General features: G+C 39.2%; 1 protein-coding gene across 3 annotated transcripts in view; it reads right to left on the reverse strand.

The window, feature by feature from the left end:
* Positions 1–25,138, reverse strand: part of Hace1 (HECT domain and ankyrin repeat containing E3 ubiquitin protein ligase 1) — a 111,031-nt gene that overhangs the window by 34,853 nt on the left and 51,040 nt on the right. For all 3 annotated transcript variants that reach the window (XM_036168628.1, XM_036168629.1, XM_036168630.1), the window contains 7 exons: positions 23,113–23,209; positions 22,876–22,977; positions 21,669–21,775; positions 18,761–18,911; positions 6,624–6,958; positions 6,127–6,195; positions 5,829–5,916 (listed from right to left, as the gene is read on the reverse strand). In XM_036168628.1, the coding sequence (XP_036024521.1) occupies positions 5,829–5,916; positions 6,127–6,195; positions 6,624–6,958; positions 18,761–18,911; positions 21,669–21,775; positions 22,876–22,977; positions 23,113–23,209 (949 nt within the window). The remainder of the gene's footprint in view (positions 1–5,828; positions 5,917–6,126; positions 6,196–6,623; positions 6,959–18,760; positions 18,912–21,668; positions 21,776–22,875; positions 22,978–23,112; positions 23,210–25,138) is intronic.

A 25,138-nucleotide genomic window follows, 5' to 3' on the forward strand; every position in this document is an offset into this window, starting at 1 on the left:
ATGTTATTAGTATTTAAACCACATAATTACCACATCAGAAAAAAGATGCAACCGTTCATGTTCTAACTTTTCAATAAGCATTCACAAAGAAGTGATCTTAAATAGCTTACTTAATGTATTTTTAATTCCTGTTTTCAACTGATAAATTATATCAAAGAACTTAATATCAGGTATGTAATATACACTAAATTTCTTTTAAGTCAAATAATGCTTATATGAATGCATTTTCACACCCAGAAAAATTATACTGACTGTTCCATTAAATTTTCCAAGTATTAAACTTTTGAGCTTGAGAAATAGCTCAGTAGATAAGAACGTACAGTTCTTGTAGAGGATCTGAGTTCAATTCTCAGAATCCCCACCAGATGGCTCACAAATGCCTGTCACTCCAGCCCATGTCCTCCATGTGCTGCTCTTTTGGCTTCCACAGAACCTGCATTTCACATGCATACAACATACAGAAACACATATAACATATACACATAACTAAAATATTGGCTTCCACAGAACCTGCACTCACATGCACATAACACACACACACACAGAACATACATAACTAAAATATTGGCTTCCATGTACACCTGTAATCACATACACAGATACACACATATGACATATACACATAATTAAAATATTTTTTAAAACAAATCTTTTATGCCTAGTTCATTCTTACTTCTTTTCTTAGGAATTTAGGCAATAGATACAATTTTATTATCTTACAGTCTTCCCTTCCTTTACCTTAAAAACAGAAAATTAAGAACTCCTGAAAATTTTACTACATTTACTCATCTGCCAAAGAAAGCAAACTCAAATAAACTCTAATTTTTATGATTAATCAGAAATTAATATTAAAGATATAGTATATGCAAATACTACAGGTTATCTGAGTATATGAGAGTAGTAGAAAATTTAATTACAGATGAAAACTGCTTGAGAAAGTTAAAAAGGTGAGGTAATACAGAATACAAATATGTACACAATACCAGGTTCTCGACAGTGACAAGCAAAGTCACTAAAGACTGAGAAGTTATGCAAAGGATGAGGCCACGGGCTTTGCAGGATCACAGTTTGAACCCTGACTTAAGGTTGGGTAGAACTTGCTCAGGACACAGGAAAACAGGCACATCAATTAGAGAAAAGCACAGAAGGGAAACCGGGTGGTCCCTCCGGAAGACGCAGCAACGGTGCTGGGGTAACTGGAGCTGTATCCCCAGCACCTTGGAGGAAGAGTGTCTGTGAAAGTGACCTGAGCACAGGGTGAACAGGGTGAGGTCCACGTAAAAGATACAGGGCTGAGACAATCAGCTAGAGGGGACACTGCAGTCGGGAGCCCTATTTCATTCCGCCTATGAATGCATACCCCTTCTAAAACTGTTCTTGATGACCTAATTTTTCATCCGCATGTACCAAGAAACCTCAGAACTACCTCGAAATCCCCTCCTGTATTGGGCTATATGTACTCCAGTATAGACTTCTATTCAAGTGCACTCCTAATGTATCCAGTACAAAGAATAGGACAAATCTGGCCTGAATTGGTTTTAGGTTCATGAGAAGTAATTGTTTCCTCGAGTAAAGTTTTCAGAAGAATCCCCTATTTACCATCGTATGCCTATGTATAATTGGCCATACGTATGATTAAAATCAGATACATTATGGGAAGAGACATGTAAAACAGAAAAAAAAAATGGTTATATGTTCTGAACTACAAATCAAAACAGAGAACTGTCTACGCTCCCTTAGCGACCAAACTCCATAAAAGGAAGACACTTACAATAAATGAGACTCTTAATACTCTCAGCTCATGAGGTCCACAGTCAATCTGGACAGTATATCCATCTATAAACTGTACTAGCACTTCCCTCTAGTAAAGATAGCTTGCCACTTTAGCAAATTTGTGCAAGTCCTTATTTTTCAATTCTTGGGTAAAAGGCCAAGAACATGGAGCTACCTGTTCCAGATCATCACTATTACGGCCACCTGGTCAGAGGAAGCATGGTAAATAAGGCAATCAAAATGAGTACAGTATAAAGGGAGATCACACAGGACGCTGTGATGGGGCCCTGGCTTCAGCAGGAAAGAGGAATAACAAAGTAAATGTGAAGGATAATACTCCACTGGAGAACAGTGAAATGTGGAAGAATCTGGGGATAGAACTCACTGATAAACATGCGTTGGGATGAACTTTTGCCCCCTCAACTTAATGCTACACTCCTAGAATGCACTGGTGGAAAGACAGTGAGTAAGGTGCTCTATATCCTGAATTTAAAATTGGTGCAAGATATAATTATGAGTGGCTTGGAAATAAACACTTAACTGCCCTATAATTGACCAATCACGAACCAAGCTGCAATGGACAGAGATGAGCTTCTCACCAAGAGATCAAGACTGAGGGTCTGCTCAGCAAGTGATTCACACAACCTGAGAAGTCAGAGGAGATCCAGGCAGTGCAGGAGCACAAAGCCGACACTGGTCACCCCATCAACACCCAATGGAGGACATTTTCCATCAGGTTTCAAGACGCCATGAAATCTCTTCACTTCAGTCATACTAAACACTGGGTTTCAAGCTAAACTAACACGTTAGTTTTTGAGCTAAATATTTAAGTAAGTAACACACATTGATTTTATAATTCACACACACACACACACACACACACACACTACTATGTGAACATCTGGGTATATAACTATTATTAATAGAAGTTTTCTTTCTCATATCTGTTTTCTGAGACAGAACCTCACTATGTAGTCAGGACTGGCCTCAATCCCACCATCCATCCTTTACTGTCTCTTGCGCAGGAGGAGGACAGGCAGCTACATCCATAAGCAGCTAAACGTACTTGAGAACGTGATGCTGACCATCCCAAAAACTATGCCAACAGAAGACACACGAAAGCAATGCTTTCACACATGCGATCTGAATTTAGATAAACATCTCTCCAATCCTGCTTCTGGAACTTAGTTTGTGATTGTCAGGAAATCCTCACAGCTTTCATTTTGTCACCCAGGAAACAAAAGAAATAATACCTAATTAAATTAAATAATTCAAAAAGCACAATAATCCTAAGTTACTAGACGCTGGCTAAATACAGATGCTTACATTACTGAGCAAAAGACTCAGCCCCACTTTACAGAAGACAAAGGTGAAGCACTTAGAAGCTGAGTAACTTGTATCAATACTAAACATCCAAGAAACGAAATAAATGCACTATTACCAGCTACAATTAGAACATGGTGAAAGAATTACTGCCAATTACTATTATTAATGAGACTAAACATATTTACCTTTGTAAGATACTGTTTCTTTTACCTTTAAAACATTAACTAAGAAGTAAAAATAGGGCTGGGCAGGGTGGCTAATGCCTTTAATCTGAGCACTAGAAGGCAGAAGCAGCTGATCTCCTGAGTTCAAAGCCAGCCTGGTCTATATGGTAAGCTCCAAGCCAGCCAGGCTTATGTAATCAAAACCTGTCTCCAAAACTCTAAGAGGCAGCATTAAAATTTCTGCTACAGTCACCACAGTATTATATACTTCCTATTTACATGCACTGATCCTGACTGTGGCCAAAATGGATCATATAGTATTGAGCTTTGATTGATAGATTAAAGAGTCTTATATGTTTGCTAGGCAGTTAGGAGTAACTAGTGACTGTACTTCAAAAAAAAAAAAATCAATAATGCTGCAAACATTTTGGAAAATAATATATTAAATGAATACATTAGAATGAAGATTATGTTTTGATTAGTAATCATAAAATAATAAACACTCTTAAGTGATTTTAATGTCTCTCTGCTTTTCCTTTCGTTTCCCTTCCTGCATGATTCAGTTAAAATGCATTTGCTTTAGACATCTACCCTTGTTGATGGAATTTTGTTGACTGATTAAAGCGAAGAGAATGTCCACATGCATTGTGTTGGCCCAGTGTGGAGTTTTCCTGGTGGTTAGGAGGGCTTTGTATAGAAAAAACAGGGGCTCAGCGAGTAACTCAGAAGAAAAGAGGAAGTCACTGGAGGCAGAGTGGCAGCTGTCCAGGTATTTGGCAGAGCCCACTGGGTCAGCAGGTGTTCTAGAGAGAAGGGACCATGCCAGGGACAGGAGGTCAGCAGATCTGGGACATGAACTCTGCCACTCAACTCATCCTCTCTTACTCAATTTAAAATGTCACACATTTTTCAAGTTTTTCAGAGTCACTTAAAAATCTACTTCCTTTTTTGCAATCTCCCCTCACTACAACCAAAGAAATCTCCTCTTAAAAGAACCTAGTAATAAGATAATTACTCATCTATAGATACATTTGTTATCTTCCCTGTTGGATTTAGTCACAATCCTCTTTGAGGGTCTGAAGAGATAGCTTAGTGATTAAGACCACTGGCTCCTCTTCCTCTAGAAGACCTCACCATGTATAATAACTCCAGTTCCAGAGACTCCAACGCCTCTTCTGGCCACCAGGTACACTGTAGTCATGTGGTGTACTCAGATACATGCAGGCAAAAACACTCACTAATTATTTTTAAAAGTCCCTTTTGAGAACAAAAGAATTTCTACCTCCAATCACCACCATATACTGGAAATATACACCAGTCTTTATTATTCCTAGCAAGTGTGTGTAATGGTCTCCCTATTTTATAGATGACAAAAATCAAGGTTTCCACAGGATGGGAATGTAGCTCAAATGGCAGAGTGCTTATAGCCTGCACAACAACCTGGTTTAATCCCAATATCACATAAATCAAGTGCAATAAAACATACCCATAATTTGTTCATGTATCGAGGGGGAAGCAAAGGATCAGAACATAAAGATCACCTTCAGCTATATAGTGAGTGAGGCTAAGCAGAGCTACCAGAGAACCTGTCTCAAAAAGAAGTTTTTAATTAAAAACAAAAGAAAATCAACATTCAAGGATGTTAAGAAATGTGGTCAAAATCACATGACTAAAAGAGAAAAACAAGCTTCCCCTCATGCATTCACAAAATACAGACAAGGGGAATAAATAGGTGCAACCTCAGTAGGACCGAGGTTGTCAAATCAAGTCCGTTTGGAGAAGTTTCCTGTTACATCATTATTTTTACAAAAGGGTTCAACGGTCCTTTAACATACTACTGACGTGTTTGTTAAATCCCTAGAGGGCACAGATGTTATTTCCTAAGTGTATCTGGGAATAAAAGCCTGTCCTCAAAGACCTTACAGAACTAATTACACTAAAGGAAATGTGGCAGTATGTTGTCTCTGTACATGTCTTTGAACATAGCAGGTATTCGGCACACATTTCTGGAAGAAGAAAGCCCATTCCTTATACTAAACCAGCACAGAGCTCCATCTTTCAGGCAATAAGTTTAAAGTAAAATTACTAAACAGAACTCAAAGTCTGAAAATTAATTTCAGAAGGCTGGAGAAATGGTTCAGAGGTTAAGAGGGCAAGGGTTCAATTCCCAGTGCACATATGGCAGTCCGTAACTTCATTTTCGAGGCTAATACTGGCCTCCACAGGACCACATGATACACAGACACACAGGCAGGCAAAATACCCATATGCACAAAATAATGAAATAACATTTTTTTTTTTTTTTAAGTAACAGAATTTTAACTGGGCAGTGGTGGTGTGCTCTTTTAATCCCAGCATTCGGGAGGCAGAGGCAGGTGGATCTCTGTGAGTTCAAGGCCAGCCTGGGCTACAGAGTGAGTTCTAGGAAAGCCAGGACTGTTACACAGAGAAACCCTATCTTGGAAAAAAGAAAAAAAAAAAAAAAACCCAGAATTTTAAAATTAAAAAAGGTTACTTAAATATTTTATTTCACTATATTAACAATAAGATGAATAAAGTCTGTACCTGTGCTTTTATGATATGCATGAATCTTGACATTAACTCAGGACACTCAAGAAGAAAATGAAAATGATCAAATATAATTTTGGGATTTCTGAAAGAAAAAATAAAAAGAACAATGACAATTATCATTGAGTGAAATGCAAATTCAGAAATACAGTGCTCAAAGAGAAGGAAAGACTATCTTTGTCTCTACCTGCTATAATTTTGTTAATGACCACATTTTGAATAGTCATAAAATTAATTTTTTCTGTTTAAATGAATATGTATAAAAAGACAGTCTAAGGATCCCAGAAAGCCTTACCTATTCACAAAGCATTTTAACACTTCATCATGCTTGCAGACAAATTCAATGAAGCGAGGAGAAGTCATTCTGGGTGGGGGAGAGAAAAGAAATCAGGAAACACACACAAAGTTGTCAATATAATATCAAATGCAGTAAATACGTATTAAGTGGGACTGGCTCCTAGAGCAAAGGAGGAACTCAGATATCAGTGAGTTCCCTAGTATGTGCCATGAGACAAGACAACAAATGATGGAAACAAGTGACGTCTAGAGACTGGAAATGTTCTGCAGCTCTTTACGAAGTAGCAATCACAAACTTACATAAAAATAAATGTATGTACTTTCACAAAATTTAAATATTTTTACTAGGTTTGTATTAGTGCAATAAGTATCCTGAAACAAAATGAGAATAAAGTCTAAAAAAAAACCCAACAAATTATATTTGTTTTTATTGAAATTATTGAAGCTCTTCTTCATCTATCAAAGAAAAATAATATTAAGTCAAACTTTTCTTACCCTGGAGGCATCTGACAGGAACAGCACATGTAAAACGCTTGAATGACAGCACTCAGCCGGTTGGCTGTCATAGCAACAACATCCTGACCATCTGCATTGGCTTCCTGATGCCCTGCAAGGGCATCTGGCTTGGACTCCCCTGCACCCGTGGACAGGTTTCCACAGCTCCCGGGTCCTGAAGGTTCAAATGCTGAAATGGAAGTGGCACCTGGATCCTGGCCTTTTTGTTTCAGTAAGATAGAAGTGATATCCGTTGAATCCTTTTTGTTTTTCATTAATTCTGTGGCTATTAAAACTAACCATTCATCTAATGAGTGCCAAAGCAATTCCAAAGGCTAAAAAGAAAAGAAACAGGCTTTTTAAACATCATTCTTCTTCTTTTTTTTTTTTTTTTTTTGAACTGAGGATTGATCCCTGGGCCTTGTACTTGCTAGGCAAGTGCTCTATCACTGAGCTAAATCCCCAACCCTAAACATTATCCTTAAAGTACATGATTTAAAAAAAAAAAAAAGACAAAAACTAAAACCTCACATCCAGTAGAGGGTAAGAAATTTATTATACCCACTTTTATCTTTCTAGCTCTGAGACTTGAGACTCTAAAAGTAATAAAAGTACACATATGTTAAAGAAATAAGTTTATTCATTTACAGAAAAACTTGTATTATTCCTTATGAAAATGAAAATAAAATCTAACAAAAATTTATAAGCAATCATTCATTTTCAAGTACATATTTAAACTGCTTATTGCTTTCATAATCCCCTTTCATAATCAAGATGTCGACAATTTTCAAGCAGAAGTATTATTTTAATTTAAAAACCTGAAAATTCCAAAAGGACCTAATGAACTGTCCACAGTGCTTCTTGAAAAGTATTCCTACATTATTTATAATTTATAATATGAAATTATGAAGTGGGACACACTGAAGATGTGTATATATTAAAATATATTTACACATACAAACTCACCTCCAGTAATTAGTAATTTTAGAATTGTCTTATCATTTTAGTGTGGGTGTTTTGCCTACATCCACATCTGTGTACCATGTGCATGCAGTGCCCAGTGAAGCCAGAAGAAGTTGTCGGATGCCCTGGGACTGGAGCCACCATGTGGATGCTGAGAATGAACTCCAGTGCTCTAGAAGAGCAGCAAGTCTCTTAACGGCTAGTCATCTCTCTAGCCCAGGGACCAGAAATTTTTAGGTAAGAAATATAATGACTGAACTATCAAACTAGAGATTTATCAGGACAGGATCACGGCTCAGCAAATTAAGGCACTTGCCACCAAGCCTGACAACATGCACTCATTGAATCCCTAGGGCATGGATGAAGGAAAGCCTTGACTCTGAAGGTTGCCTTCTGATCTCTACAAACATACCTTGGCGCGCGCACACACACACACACACACACACACACACACACACACACACCACACACCACACACACACACACGCACACCACACACCACACACACACACACACACACACACCACACACCACACACACCACACACACCACACACACCACACACACCACACACACCACACACCACACACACACAGAGACTAGAATGTTGTGGGTTGCTTTCCCCCCAGTGCCAGGAATTAAACCCAAAACATCAATCATGCTAAGCATGATTACTACTTGGCACCTCTACCCAGTCCTTAGCAATTATTGTTGGTGTTTTTCTAAATTTTGAGAGGGTCTAGGACAGCCTCAAACTACATATGTAGCTAAGACCACCTTGAAGAACTCCGGGTCCTCCTGCACCCACTTCTCATATCCTGGAATGACTGGGAAACAGAAGCTGGAGATAAACTGATTCTTACTTCTAAATTCTGAACGTTCCTGCTGAGAAGAGTGAAATGTCTTCTTTGAGGTAATCATACACTACATTGTATTATTTAAATGACTTCATCACAGACTGAATATCAGAGATGAAATACAAAAGACCTCTAACAATTAGTTTATAAAGTGCACAAAAATATACATGCCCAGCTACTGAGACCAGTATTTAACCAGTACAGGTTAAATCGCCCTTCACAGTATACACTATTTTAAATATGCCAAAGTTTATTCATAAAGCTGTAAAAAGACTAACAGAAGCTTTAACAGTTAATACTTAATTTCTATATGTGGTGGTTTGAAAGAAAATGGCCCCCAAAGGGAGTGGCACCATTAGGAGGTGTGGCCTTGTTGGAGGAAGTGTGTCACTGTGGGGTGGGCTCTGAGTCTCTTTTGCTCAAGCTTCTCACAGTGTGACTTTGTTGACTTCCTGTAGTCTGTAAGGTGTAGGACTCTCAGCTGTTTTCCAGCACCACTTCTGCCTGCACGCCACCATGCTCCCCATCATGATTATAATGGACAGAACCTCTAAACTGTAAGCCAGCCACCCCAATTAAATGTTTTACTTTATAGGAGTTACCATGGTCACAGTGTCTCTTTCCAGCAATAAAAACCCTAACTAAGACACTATAGCATTTTATTTTTTTAATACATGTTATTTTTTAAATACTTGCAAACCAAATCCAAGAAACATCAAAACGATGATCCACCATGATCAAGGGATATAGGAATGATTCAACATATGAAAACTGTCAATGTAATCCACCTTATAAACAAACTGAAAGAAAAAATCCACATAATCATCTCATTAGATGTAGAAAAGGTCTTTTGACAAAACCCAACACACCATCATACAAAAAAACAAAAAAACAAAAACAACCTAGAAAGATTAGGGATACAAGGGACATGCCTTAACAAAATAAAAGCAATGTACAGCAAGCCCGTAACAAACACCAATTTAAGTGGAGAGAAACTCAAAGCAGTTGCACTAAAATCAGGAATAAGACAAGGCTGTCCACTCTCCATATCTGTTCCATATCTTAGCTACAGCAATAACACAACTGAAGGAGATCCAAATAGGTAAGGAAGGAGTCAAGTTATCTTTATTTGCAGATGATATGATAGTATACAGAAGCAACCCTAAAAATCCCACCAGGAAACTCCTACAGCTGATAAACACTTTCAGCAAAGTAGCTGAAGCCAAAATTAACTCACAAAACTCAGTAGCCAGCCAGTCATACAAATGACCAAAGCTCGTGTGAACTCTGAGGCTGAGGCAGCAAGCAAAGGGCCTGCATGGGTCTGCACCAGCTATTTTGTATATATATTATGGCTTTCAGTTTAGTGTTTTTAAGGGTTTCCTGGGTGTGCAAATGAGTGGGTTTCTGTTTCTTGTGCCTTCTCTTGGGCTCATTTCCTTCTGTTTCTTTATTTTGTCCTATTCCAATGTGTTAGTTTTTGTTTTGTCCTATTATATTTTATTATTGTTCCATAGAAGCCTGTTTGTTTTCTAATGAGAGACAGAAAGGGGGTGAATTCAGATGGGAGGGGAGGTTGGGAGGAGCTAGGAGTAGAATAGCAGAAATAGAAATCAGATATATTATGAGGGGAAAAAATCTATTTTCAGTAAAAGAAAAAAAAACCTTAAGCTAAGAAAAGAAAAAAAATTAAAAAGTGATATAGATTCAGTGCCTTGCTCAACCCTCATTAGAGAAGCTTCTTCTTGAAGTAGATGAGAATTAACATGGAGACTCACAACTAGACAATGCAGAGTGAGAGACTTCGGAGCACTCAGTCTTAACGGGATGTTATCAAACCCCTCCCCTGAAGGTTCAGGGATCTGTCCAAAAGAGAAGGCAGAAATACTTGGAGCCAAGGCTAATGGGTAACTCCAAGGAAACAGTGTCTTCAGACACAACAGGACTGATGCACACTTGAACTCAGAGACTGCAGCAGCACATACAAGCCTTTACGTAGGTAAAGAGAGGGGGAAGTGGACAGAGGGTTCCATTCCTAACCAAGAAGCTATGTGCAATTGGTACTTGGTGTGAAAGGGAAAATCCATTTTCTATAATAGAGTGTCACTAGGTATATCAACCACACTCCGGGGCAAGCCCTATGACCAGGAGGAGCTGGCCAACACAAAATTAACTGTTTTGTTTTTATTTGTGGGGGCTTTTTGTTTTGTTTTATAATGTTTTGTGTTATTGATTTATTGATTTTCATTTGATTGAGAGAGAGAGGGGAGGAAGGGAGAGAGAAGAAAGATAATGAACAAAAAGTTGGGTGGGCAGGAAGTGGGGCTTTAGGAGGAGTTGGGAGGCAACATGATCAAAACACTGTATGAAAATTCTTAATTAAAAAATTAATCAGAATATAGCTCAGTGATAGAGTGCTTGCCTAAAATATATGAAGTCCTGAGTTCATTTCCCACTACAGCAAAAATAAAACAAACAAATTAATTAATTAAATGGAAAGAAAACCCATAAATATATGGCAAAACACAATGTCTGGATTTCATGAAAAAAGAAAAATCATGTCACCTAGCATATGTGAGGTCTTATATTTAAAATACTGAAAAGACACAGGTGGGAAACAGTATCTTTGGAATACTTTTTACATTTAAGCCTGTACTGATTATTTAGAAAACTAGCATTAAACAAAGTGTTATATGCTTACACAGAGCCCATTAGCAAGACAGACTCAAATTTCAAAACAAATGAAAAAAAAAAATCAATGCTGAGAACAATGACCATGGCCTATACCTAATATGATTTTCTACTTATCATTACAGGTGAGTAGAAACAGTCCCAACATGCCAGAATACATAAGAACAACTTCTTATGATATGATATAAAGCAACTCACTTAGAACAGCACTGACAAAGGAGCAGATCATTACTCTCTAACAAAACTAGTAAACTGTCAATCCTAACTAAAGCACCCACACACGGAAAGTCATCTGAACGAAAAAATGCTTGACTTCCTTCTTCAGGAGGTGGAAGAAGAAAGAGAAGGAGGAAGGGGTAAAAAGAAACCGCTGAAAATTAACTTTAGTGTTGATTTCAAAAAGTAGGGAGGGGTGAAACACACAGATAAAGACAAGCAGACACTCCTAAAGACTGCCACACCTGCTCTACACTTAGACACTCCTAAAGACTGTCACACCTGCTCTACACTTAGACACTCCTAAAGACTGTCACACCTGCTCTACACTTAGACACTCCTATAGACTGCCACACCTGCTCTACACTTAGACACTCCTATAGACTGTCACACCTGCTCTACACTTAGACACTCTAAAGACTGTCACACCTGCTCTACACTTAGACACTCCTATAGACTGTCACACCTGCTCTACACTTAGACACTCCTAAAGACTGTCACACCTGCTCTACACTTAGACACTCCTAAAGACTGTCACACCTGCTCTACACTTAGACACTCTAAAGACTGTCGTCACACCCGCTCTACACTTAGACACTCTAAAGACTGTCACACCTGCTCTACACTTAGACACTCTAAAGACTGTCACACCTGCTCTACACTTAGACACTCCTATAGACTGTCACACCTGCTCTACACTTAGACACTCTAAAGACTGTCACACCTGCGCTACACTTAGACACTCTAAAGACTGTCACACCTGCTCTACACTTAGACACTCCTATAGACTGTCACACCTGCTCTACACTTAGACACTCTAAAGACTGTCACACCTGCTCTACACTTAGACACTCTAAAGACTGTCACACCTGCTCTACACTTAGACACTCCTATAGACTGTCACACCTGCTCTACACTTAGACACTCCTAAAGACTGTCACACCTGCTCTACACTTAGACACTCTAAAGACTGTCACACCTGCTCTACACTTAGACACTCCTAAAGACTGTCACACCCGCTCTACACTTAGACACTCCTATAGACTGTCACACCTGCTCTACACTTAGACACTCCTAAAGACTGTCACACCTGCTCTACACTTAGACACTCCTATAGACTGTCACACCTGCTCTACACTTAGACACTCTAAAGACTGTCACACCTGCTCTACACTTAGACACTCTAAAGACTGTCACACCTGCTCTACACTTAGACACTCTAAAGACTGTCGTCACACCTGCTCTACACTTAGACACTCTAAAGACTGTCACACCTGCTCTACACTTAGACACTCCTAAAGACTGTCACACCCGCTCTACACTTAGACACTCTAAAGACTGTCACACCTGCTCTACACTTAGACACTCCTAAAGACTGTCACACCCGCTCTACACTTAGACACTCTAAAGACTGTCACACCTGCTCTACACTTAGACACTCTAAAGACTGTCACACCTGCTCTACACTTAGACACTCCTATAGACTGTCACACCTGCTCTACACTTAGACACTCTAAAGACTGTCACACCTGCTCTACACTTAGACACTCTAAAGACTGTCACACCTGCTCTACACTTAGACACTCTAAAGACTGTCGTCACACCTGCTCTACACTTAGACACTCCTAAAGACTGTCACACCTGCTCTACACTTAGACACTCCTCTAAAGACTGTCACACCTGCTCTACACTTAGACACTCCTATAGACTGTCACACCTGCTCTACACTTAGACACTCCTAAAGACTGCCACACCTGCTCTACACTTAGACACTCTAAAGACTGTCACACCTGCTCTACACTTAGACACTCCTCTAAAGACTGTCACACCTGCTCTACACTTAGACACTCCTATAGACTGTCACACCTGCTCTACACTTAGACACTCCTATAGACTGTCACACCTGCTCTACACTTAGACACTCCTATAGACTGTCACACCTGCTCTACACTTAGACACTCTAAAGACTGCCACACCTGCTCTACACTTAGACACTCCTATAGACTGTCACACCTGCTCTACACTTAGACACTCTAAAGACTGCCACACCTGCTCTACACTTAGACACTCCTATAGACTGTCACACCTGCTCTACACTTAGACACTCTAAAGACTGCCACACCTGCTCTACACTTAGACACTCCTAAAGACTGTCACACCTGCTCTACACTTAGACACTCCTAAAGACTGTCGTCACACCTGCTCTACACTTAGACACTCCTAAAGACTGTCACACCTGCTCTACACTTAGACACTCTAAAGACTGTCACACCTGCTCTACACTTAGACACTCTAAAGACTGTCACACCTGCTCTACACTTAGACACTCCTAAAGACTGTCACACCTGCTCTACACTTAGACACTCCTAAAGACTGTCACACCTGCTCTACACTTAGACACTCCTAAAGACTGTCACACCCGCTCTACACTTAGACACTCCTAAAGACTGTCGTCACACCTGCTCTACACTTAGACACTCTAAAGACTGTCACACCCGCTCTACACTTAGACACTCCTAAAGACTGTCGTCACACCTGCTCTACACTTAGACACTCCTAAAGACTGTCACACCTGCTCTACACTTAGACACTCTAAAGACTGTCACACCTGCTCTACACTTAGACACTCTAAAGACTGTCACACCTGCTCTACACTTAGACACTCCTAAAGACTGTCACACCTGCTCTACACTTAGACACTCCTATAGACTGTCACACCTGCTCTACACTTAGACACTCCTATAGACTGTCACACCTGCTCTACACTTAGACACTCCTATAGACTGTCACACCTGCTCTACACTTAGACACTCCTAAAGACTGTCACACCTGCTCTACACTTAGACACTCTAAAGACTGTCACACCTGCTCTACACTTAGACACTCTAAAGACTGTCACACCTGCTCTACACTTAGACACTCTAAAGACTGTCACACCTGCTCTACACTTAGACACTCTAAAGACTGTCACACCTGCTCTACACTTAGACACTCCTAAAGACTGTCACACCTGCTCTACACTTAGACACTCTAAAGACTGCCACACCTGCTCTACACTTAGACACTCTAAAGACTGTCACACCTGCTCTACACTTAGACACTCCTATAGACTGTCACACCTGCTCTACACTTAGACACTCCTATAGACTGTCACACCTGCTCTACACTTAGACACTCCTAAAGACTGTCACACCTGCTCTACACTTAGACACTCTAAAGACTGTCACACCTGCTCTACACTTAGACACTCTAAAGACTGTCACACCTGCTCTACACTTAGACACTCCTAAAGACTGTCACACCTGCTCTACACTTAGACACTCCTATAGACTGTCACACCTGCTCTACACTTAGACACTCTAAAGACTGTCGTCACACCCGCTCTACACTTAGACACTCTAAAGACTGTCACACCTGCTCTACACTTAGACACTCTAAAGACTGTCACACCTGCTCTACACTTAGACACTCTAAAGACTGTCACACCTGCTCTACACTTAGACACTCTAAAGACTGTCACACCTGCTCTACACTTAGACACTCCTATAGACTGTCACACCTGCTCTACACTTAGACACTCCTAAAGACTGTCACACCTGCTCTACACTTAGACACTCCTCTAAAGACTGTCACACCTGCTCTACACTTAGACACTCCTATAGACTGTCACACCTGCTCTACACTTAGACACTCCTAAAGACTGTCACACCTGCTCTACACTTAGACACTCTAAAGACTGTCACACCTGCTCTACACTTAGACACTCTAAAGACTGTCACACCTGCTCTACACTTAGACACTCCTAAAGACTGTCACACCTGCTCTACACTTAGACACTCCTATAGACTGTCACACCTGCTCTACACTTAGACACTCTAAAGACTGTCACACCTGCTCTACACTTAGACACTCCTATAGACTGTCACACCTGCTCTACACTTAGACACTCCTATAGACTGTCACACCTGCTCTACACTTAGACACTCCTAAAGACTGTCACACCTGCTCTACACTTAGACACTCCTAAAGACTGTCACACCTGCTCTACACTTAGACACTCCTATAGACTGTCACACCTGCTCTACACTTAGACACTCTAAAGACTGTCACACCTGCTCTACACTTAGACACTCCTATAGACTGTCACACCTGCTCTACACTTAGACACTCCTAAAGACTGTCACACCTGCTCTACACTTAGACACTCCTAAAGACTGTCACACCTGCTCTACACTTAGACACTCTAAAGACTGTCACACCCGCTCTACACTTAGACACTCCTAAAGACTGTCACACCTGCTCTACACTTAGACACTCCTAAAGACTGTCACACCTGCTCTACACTTAGACACTCCTAAAGACTGTCACACCTGCTCTACACTTAGACACTCCTAAAGACTGTCACACCTGCTCTACACTTAGACACTCTAAAGACTGTCACACCTGCTCTACACTTAGACACTCCTATAGACTGTCACACCTGCTCTACACTTAGACACTCTAAAGACTGTCGTCACACCCGCTCTACACTTAGACACTCTAAAGACTGTCACACCTGCTCTACACTTAGACACTCTAAAGACTGCCACACCTGCTCTACACTTAGACACTCTAAAGACTGTCACACCTGCTCTACACTTAGACACTCCTAAAGACTGTCACACCTGCTCTACACTTAGACACTCCTATAGACTGCCACACCTGCTCTACACTTAGACACTCCTATAGACTGTCACACCTGCTCTACACTTAGACACTCCTAAAGACTGTCACACCTGCTCTACACTTAGACACTCCTAAAGACTGTCACACCTGCTCTACACTTAGACACTCTAAAGACTGTCGCACCTGCTCTACACTTAGACACTCTAAAGACTGTCACACCTGCTCTACACTTAGACACTCTAAAGACTGCCACACCTGCTCTACACTTAGACACTCTAAAGACTGTCACACCTGCTCTACACTTAGACACTCCTATAGACTGTCACACCTGCTCTACACTTAGACACTCCTATAGACTGTCACACCTGCTCTACACTTAGACACTCCTAAAGACTGTCGTCACACCTGCTCTACACTTAGACACTCCTAAAGACTGTCGTCACACCTGCTCTACACTTAGACACTCTAAAGACTGTCACACCCGCTCTACACTTAGACACTCCTAAAGACTGTCACACCTGCTCTACACTTAGACACTCCTAAAGGCTGTCACACCTAGTCTTCACACTAAGAGTATAGGGCTGGCCTGCAAAAGGGCTCAGCAGATAAAGGGCTTGCTCCATGAGCCCAATGCCCATAACCCACAGAAAGGCAGAAAGGACAGAATTGCCTTTTGAACTCCACAAGGCTGCATTCAAATACACACACCATTCAACAATAATAATACACAAATAATTTTTAAATACAGTATTAAAATGCCACCAAACCATTTATCTGTTAGGTATATCAAAAGTTTCATGTGAGACAGATCAGAATTATTTAGTATATAACATTAATTCAGACTCAAGATTTAGAGACAAATCTTTTCAAGTAAGTGACACTACATAAGACTTTTTATTTCTTCTTGGAACAATAATCTAAAGATTGTTGCAAGAATGATGTCTTCATGAACATCAAAAGTAAATTTTATAACACAGAAGCCTCTTAAGAAAGATCACCCTTAAAAATTATAAAAAATAAAAGGCATGAAGTGTAACCCACAGGTAGAACACTGCCGTACACAAGACATGTTTTTTTTTTTGTTACTACTTGCTTTTTTGCTGCTGAGGATCAAAGCTATGGTCTTATTAAATATATTAAAAAAATTAATAGCAATACAGGCAGTTAGTTCATAAACTTAAGATTTGACATGTGTAACAACAATAACAGGTATGCTTGTATAAGGAAAGGCAATCTAGGAGGCTGGAGAGATGGCTCAGCAGTTAAGGCACTGGCTAATCTTCCAGAGGTCCTGAGTTCAATTCCCAGCAACCACATGGTGGCTCACAATAAACTACAGTGGATTCTGATGCCCTTTTCTGGCATAAAGGCATACATGCAGATAGAGCACTCATACATTAAATAAATAAATAAGCAAACAAACAAATAGATAAATAAGTAAATCTTTTTTTTAAAGGACAGGGAGCCGAAGTAATGTAATGATTTTTAAAAATCTCAAATATGGGTTAAGAGCACTGACTACTCTTCCAGAGGACACAGGTTCAGTTCCCAGCACCCACATGACAGCTTACAACTGTCTGTAACTCCAACTTCAGGAGATCCAACACCTTCATAAAGACATACATGCAGGCAAAACACCAATGTACATAGATAAATAAATAAATAATTTTTTAAAAAAATCCCAAATACTCTTCATGAAAGCAATCCAAGGAATTGTTAACAGAACTATTAAGAAAAAGCATTGGGCTGAAGAGATGGCTCAGACATTAACAGCATTGGCTGCTCTTCCAGAGGTCCTGAGTTCAATTCCCAGCAACTACATGGTGGCTCACAACCATCTGTAATAGAATCTGATGCCCTATTCTGGTCTGCGGGAATATATGCAGACAGAACACTGCATACATAAAAAAAAAAAAAAAAGTAGCCTTTCTTCTAAAATATATAACACAGCCGGATGGTGGTGGCACATGTCTTTAATCCCAGCACTCAGGAGGTAGAGGCAGGTGGATCTCTGAGTTCGAGGCCAGCCTGGTCTACAAAGCAAGTTCCAGGAAAGGCGCAAAGCTACACAGAGAAACCCTGTCTCAAAAAACAAAAACAAACAATATATATATATATATATATATATGTATGTATGTATGTATGTATGTATGTAACACAAACACATAGTATATACATAATAAAATTGAACAAAACCTATCTTCTAGTAATGCATTGTTAAAATGATGGCTTATATTATGCATTAAAAACGCATCATTTGAACTAGACCTGGTGGCTAAAACTTGTAATCCCAGCTACTTAGGAGGGGCAAGATGATGGCAAGTTCAAGTCCCGCTTAGGCTACAGAACAAGAAATAGGTCAGTCTGACCAACTTAATGAGACCTTGTCTCCAAGTAAAAAGTAAAATGTAAGCTAGGATTAACTCAGTAGGTCACACACTTGCGTAGCATGTAGATGGACCTACTTCCAACATCTAATACTGTGTAAAATAAATGAGCAAACCTGGAATTCAGTAAATCACTTTATACTAAACATCTCTATCCTTAATGGGATCAATTTATGTGTAAGAATTGATAAAAACTTACCAATTAAATCTCGTTCATTAGACTGAGATAAAAGGAAAAAATATGTGACTAAGTTATGAAGCAAGTTTACATTCTGCCCATAAGGTTCTGATTAACGAATTCATGCTGTGTTACAGTCATCTCTTTTACATCTACCTTCCTAACAACTACTTTTCTGACCTTGAACACCTGGCTTCTTGGAGTTTTATTCCCATTGTAGCCCATATCGATTCCATTACTGGGAGATGAGGGGCCGATTCGAAAGACATGGCAAAAGATCCTCACAATCCTTAAAAGGCTCTTCATTTGAGCATCATAATTGCTAGATAAACTGAAAATGAAAAGGTTAAAACATGAACAGATTAGGTGGAGCCAAACAAATTCACCTTCAAATATTTATTTTAAAGCATATTTAGCCCAATAACCATCTAATTCATGAATTAACTGTGGTAAGATAATTTCCACAGAATGGTTTGTTGAACAGAAAATCTATTACTAATATATGTTAATATATACTATTAGATATAAATTATTTAATTTGTTCACACCCAGAATATAACCAATGATCAAAGCACAAACTATGAAGAAAATTACCCCTATAGCACAGATGGTATCTTTGGATATAAACTTTAAAGCAATTTGTTCACTTCCAAAAGTATACTTATAAATTAAAAACAGTTGTTTAGAACTCTGAAAATATCCCAGAGAAGCAATAGTGTAAACATTATATTCTAGGTCAACACACAGTACAACCATCCTAACGTAAAGGTTGAAGCCCCATCATTCTATCCATAACCCTAGGTTCCCTCAGAATAACAGTAATGAGCATTCCCAGGAGACGCTCACAAACTATGCTAACATTACCAGTCATCCGCATTGGAATCATCACCTATATGATGAACTGTCCTGTAACTACATAAGCACTGTAAATGCTCTCCACTATGAAAATCAAAGGCCGTCTCATCTAATATCAACCACACCGAGCATCACAGTAAGTTTTGTGTTCGGGAAGTCCATTGTTGTGAAACCTCTACCATCAGTCACCTTCTATAACTACTGTGCAAAAACAAAAGCTGCATAAACTTTTGAGCAGAAGAGAATGCTTTTGTGCAAATTTGCTCATCAAGTTTACTGTGTCTTCGGCGTGTACATTTAGCCCAGTTCATTCCAACATTGACTTCTAAAAGAACAGGATGAAATTTCAACTTAAACTATAAATTCAGTATAGGAGACAGAGCATCTGTTTCATTCACAATTACCTAACAGTTGTCCCGGTAAACAGCAGGCACTCAAAACCATGTAACACATGTACTGGTGGACAGTGAAGGGAACTCCAAAAAGTTCACTGCTGAGATCACAGTTGGTGAACAGTATGTGTGAACTTATACCTGAATCTGGCTGTCTCCAAAGCCCAGAGACCATGTTTTTGGTTTTGGGATTTTTTTTGTTTTGTTTCGTTTTGGTTTGGTTTGGTTTTGGTTTTGGTTTTTTTATTGCAGTTTAAAAAAATCAAAAAACAAAAAACCTTATGATTTTAATAGTTACAAATTATAATAAAGGAGCTAAATAGAAATAACTATATATGTTTTTTATTCAGAATTTCATAGGTTCATATAATGTGCTTTGATCAAATATAACCCCCATTCAACCCCCTCCACTTCTATCATACTATATTTTGATTAGCCTGTCTAAATCTTAGGTTTCATCAAATACATGATTACTAGAAATAACTAAAAAAAAGTGAAAGGAATATATAATGGAAATCTCAGCTTCAATGAGTCTTACAGATGAAAAATTTAAGAGTATTGAAAGCAAATTAGGAAGAAAAAAACAAACAAGATGGTGATATTGGTCATATCAATTAGCAGAAGATCTTTTAAGTAAAGAGTACAGGAGCACAGACAGTAGCTAGAAATAAGTAGCTCCCAAATGTATTCCCACACCTGAGCATAAAACATGATAACAAGTTCAAAGCCAGCCTGAGCTACAAGCAAGACCTTATCTAGAAATAGAAGGCAGGGATTGGGGCAGAAAGACTTTCATCTAGTCCCCAGGAAGAATGAAACATGACTAACCATAAACCTGACAACATAGTTTCTAGTCATGTCTTTTAGAGACTCTGCATGATGATAGAAAGAGAAAGGTTCAGTAGCAACTGTGGAGGTGAAAGGTCATCACAAACTGTCATTGTTGAAATGATTAGTGAGAGCGACAAAGAAGTACACATCCAACTTAGAAGAGGTCAAACCCGAGAGCTAAGAAACAGTAACAAACTATGTACTTGCTAACAGCTGCCTGTCTCCTGACTGTAATGCTCATCACATGCAAAGACGTAGAGCGTATGTATGAGCTACATGTAAAAGTCAAGAGCTACAAAGCTTAAAAACAAGAATAAAGACCTGAACTAGGGAGAGGGAAAGTACAGGGGAAAAAGCCTTATAATGAATCATGAAGGAACACTGGAAGGTTAAACAGTGGGATGTACCCAATTTTATAAGTCAGAGATTCCCATTCCTCGACTGTTTTCTCATGTAGCCCAGGCTGGCCACAAACCATATAGCTGAGGATTATTCTGAACTCCTGGTCCTCCTACTTCCAGCTCCCAACTGCCAGGACTGAAAGGAAGTATGGCCACACCCATGATATGGATTAAATTCCATACACATATGCCAAGATTCACATTAACATGCTCTAGGTTTCTTTAAAAAGTCTCTTGACTAAGAGCTCATCAGCCAGGCCTTTTTAAACAAAACAATGAACAGGCAGAGTGTAGTTTTAATGAGATGTCCCCATAGTCTGGGTGTTTGAATGCTTGGTCTGAAGTTGGAGGCATTTGGGTACTCTTAGAAGGTGTGGTCTTGTTGGAGAAAGTATGTCACTGCACTGGAGGGGCCTTGGAGAGTCTAAGAGTGTGCACCATTTAGAGTCAAGATGAGCCCTCAGCTTCTGCTCCAGCTGCCTCACCTGCTGCTGGCTGCCATGTTTCCTGCCATGATGGATTCTTATCCCTCTGGAACCTTAATCCAAATAAACCTTTCTCTAAGCTGCCAAAGACAACTACTATGTACTGGTTTATGGAAACGCTTACCTAAGCAATTTATGGCCATTTGTTGTAGCCACTTCAGCAAGGCTTGTCAGGATCTTTAGGTACTGGCTCTCACTCTGCTGAGACAAATGCTCCAGAACTTGACGTAACTGGTTTGATAGAAATCAAAAATAAAGTGATTATACAGTAAGTAACCCATTCAATTCTATCAAAATGTACACATATATTAACTTAATAAATGCCTTAAATCCAGCTAACTAAAATCAAGAACTTCATAGTTATTTTGCTTTACATAAACTTAAGAGCCAATACAGAAAAATCTTTCTGTGAAATTATCCAGTTAAAAAGATAGATACACATGGAAAATCAAGTATGTATGTAGAAATTTAATTCTAAACTTCTAATGTTTATGAAGGTTTCCAACTCTGCAATTTTTCCAAGACTATTATCATTATTAAAAATACTGCTGGGCAGTGGTGGTGCACGCCTTTAATCCCAGCACTTGGGAGGCAGAGCAAGGCGGATCTCTGTGAGTTCGAGGCAAGCCTGGGCTACCAAGTGAGTTCCAGGAAAGGTGCAAAGCTACACAGAGAAACCCTGTCTCGAAAAACTTTAAAAAAAAAAAAATATTGAGCTCAGGGCTAGGGAAATATGAGCCCCTGGGTTCACTCCTTAGGACCACAAAAACAATGGGAAAAGAGCTCAGTGAACCAGTGGTTATCAATCACCACTTAATGTTTTTCCTCTGCCCATGAGGAAGAGTTATCTTATGGAGAGACCAAAGAGCCAGGCAGATGTTCAGAGGGCCAAATATCAGACAAGATACATTATTATATACAATTACACCTCAATATTCCTGGTAACCAATTCCAATTTGTCCCTAAGTATCCAAAACCTATAGATGCTCAAGTATTTTATACATGAAGGCATAGCAAGTGCGTATACTCAATGCATATTCTCTTATAAACTTAAAATCGTCTTCATATGCGTTATCATGCCTAATAAAATGTAAGTACTATATAAACATTTGTTATATCGTATTCTTTAGAGAATAAAGACAAAAAGTCTGTCCATATTTAATAGTATTTTTGATCAGCAACTGGTTGGTTTTTGGCTGCAGAATCCCCATGTACTAAGAACTAATTATGATTCATAGCTACATAAAATACAATAAACTCAAGTCACTAAAACAATCATGACAACAAAATTATTATTATTCATTTACAACCTATTAGCAAGCTTATGCTACCATGTTTTCCCGAAGGTCTTCATTCTGTGTCATTTGAACAACAGTCTGGAAAAGCCTAGGGTGATACTGAATTAATACTTCGCAAGTCTCTCCATATCCACCCTAAAAACAAGATTTACAGTTATTCAGGTCTAAAAACAAAGAGATTTTTAAATATCAGAGTTCTCACAGGCTAAACATCTAATTATTTATAATTTCTATCATAAATGGGCTCAGAATAATATTTTAGAAGCATACCTGTACACATAAATCTAGAGGGGTTACTCCATTTTTATCTGGTAAATACTTGGCTCCTCGTAATAGAAGAATCTGTGCCGTATCTCTCTGACCATGACTGTATAGGAATAGAACCAAATTATAAATCTAATCTTGTAATTTTTCTCCATAAATTAGATCACTAGTATCCTCTAGAGGCACATCACTTCACAGCAATAAAGACTACAGAGACTTCTCAGAAATGGAAACAAATTAAAAACAAACTCATTGTATTTCAACCAAATGGTACTATATAAAAAATAATTTAGAACCAATTGGAATTAAACTCTCATAGTGTCCTGCTATGAATCTAGTGCCACAAAGAACAATTAATTATAATAGGTTTTATCATTCTGTTACATGCACCAATTGGCCAGAACTAACTTAAGGATAATATCTAGGGGGCTGGAGAGATGGCTCAGCAGTTAGACTGCTCTTCCAGAGGACCTGGGTTCAACTCCCAGTACCTCCATGGAGGCTCACAACTGAGTGAAACTCCAGTTCCAAGTTCCAAGGGATACAATACCCTCTTTGCCCTCTGCAAGCACACGAGTGGTGTTTTCAGGCAAAACACCCACATTCATAAAATAAATAATTTTTTTAAATAATAGGATCTAAATTATACCAGAAAAAAGTACCTCAGTTCTCTGACAACAACAGTAATTAGCATTATTATTAATGTTCAACAAGAAGAGTCTCACTCTGTAGCCCAGGCTAGCCCCAAACACAGGGCAATTCTGTCTGTCTCACAGCTGTGACATAACCGGTCTCAAGCAGAAGGCTCAGAAGTCTTCATGGGGTATCAGTGTTATTAAGCTGATGGTGTCAGCCAAAACATTGCACAGCTATTGTAACAGTGGCTAATTCATTCTGTCCTATGCTAGGTTGCTCCTTATCATGCCCCAAAATAAATCCAGAAACTAACTAAGGTAAGAACTGTCAGAAGACAGTGACACCTCTGTAGAATAATATGAGTTTTGTAAAAACTATCCAATTTCAATAACTTTTACAATTGCTTAATGTCCACGTGTTTGATCTTTCCAATTAACTTGTCAACTTTTAAGTGTTTTTAATTAATTTATTTTATATGTATATTTTCCTTGTGTCCTAGAGGTCAAGAGGAAGTCAGATCCCTTGGAACTGGAGCCACAGACAGCTGTCAGTCCCCATGTGAGTGCTGGGAAATGAATACTGGTCCTCTGCAGGAACAAGTGCTCCTGACTGTGCTATCATCTCTCCAGGCCCTACACCGCCAAGAGCTAAGTAGCAGACTTGTTCAACACCACCAAGAATGGTAGTTGGCTTATAACATGTGCACATCACATTCTATAAATTATACTATAAGCTTGAACTTCGTATTTCATACACTTGATAAATAAGCATTAAAGAATGAAGGACAGGGAAAACAGGTAGAAACCTAACACAACTTCCTAGAATACAGCAGGTGACAGATATTATCTCAGTCCTCTGTCTCCAGGGACGTAACTGCTACAGTTCTATAACAGTTGTCAAATAAGCAGGAAAGCATCAGTCTAAAAGCTGTTCCTGTACTTGAGTTCCTGGGCAACAAACTGCAACCTAACAGTAAAGGAGCAAGTAAGATCCCTTTTTCAGAAGGTGCCCTACATCTAACATAAGAGAGAGGAGTGCTCCCCAAAAGGCTATGAAGACTCTGAACAGAAACACCCTGCTGGGTCTGCCACTCTGTCCTAATATATTGTCATACCCCTTTTAGTCCAATAATATTTTGCAGAACTGTCCACGTTTCAATCGTGGAGAACTTCTGACTAGCTGAGAGGTGACAAAGAAGCCACCTGACTGCCCAGAGGACAGTGCATCTCAACTCTACAAGAAAAGAAGAGTCTACACTTCAGACCTTCTAGACCTTACCCTACAAGTCTGTGTCTGGTGCCTACTTATAACCCTTGAAATACCCTTCGTAATCTAATAAAAGCAAGCATGCTATTTCCCTGAGTCCTATGAGCCACTCTAACAAACTTCTGAAATC

Source organism: Onychomys torridus, chromosome 19, assembly GCF_903995425.1.
Source record: "Onychomys torridus chromosome 19, mOncTor1.1, whole genome shotgun sequence".
NCBI classification, from domain to species: Eukaryota; Metazoa; Chordata; class Mammalia; order Rodentia; family Cricetidae; genus Onychomys; species Onychomys torridus.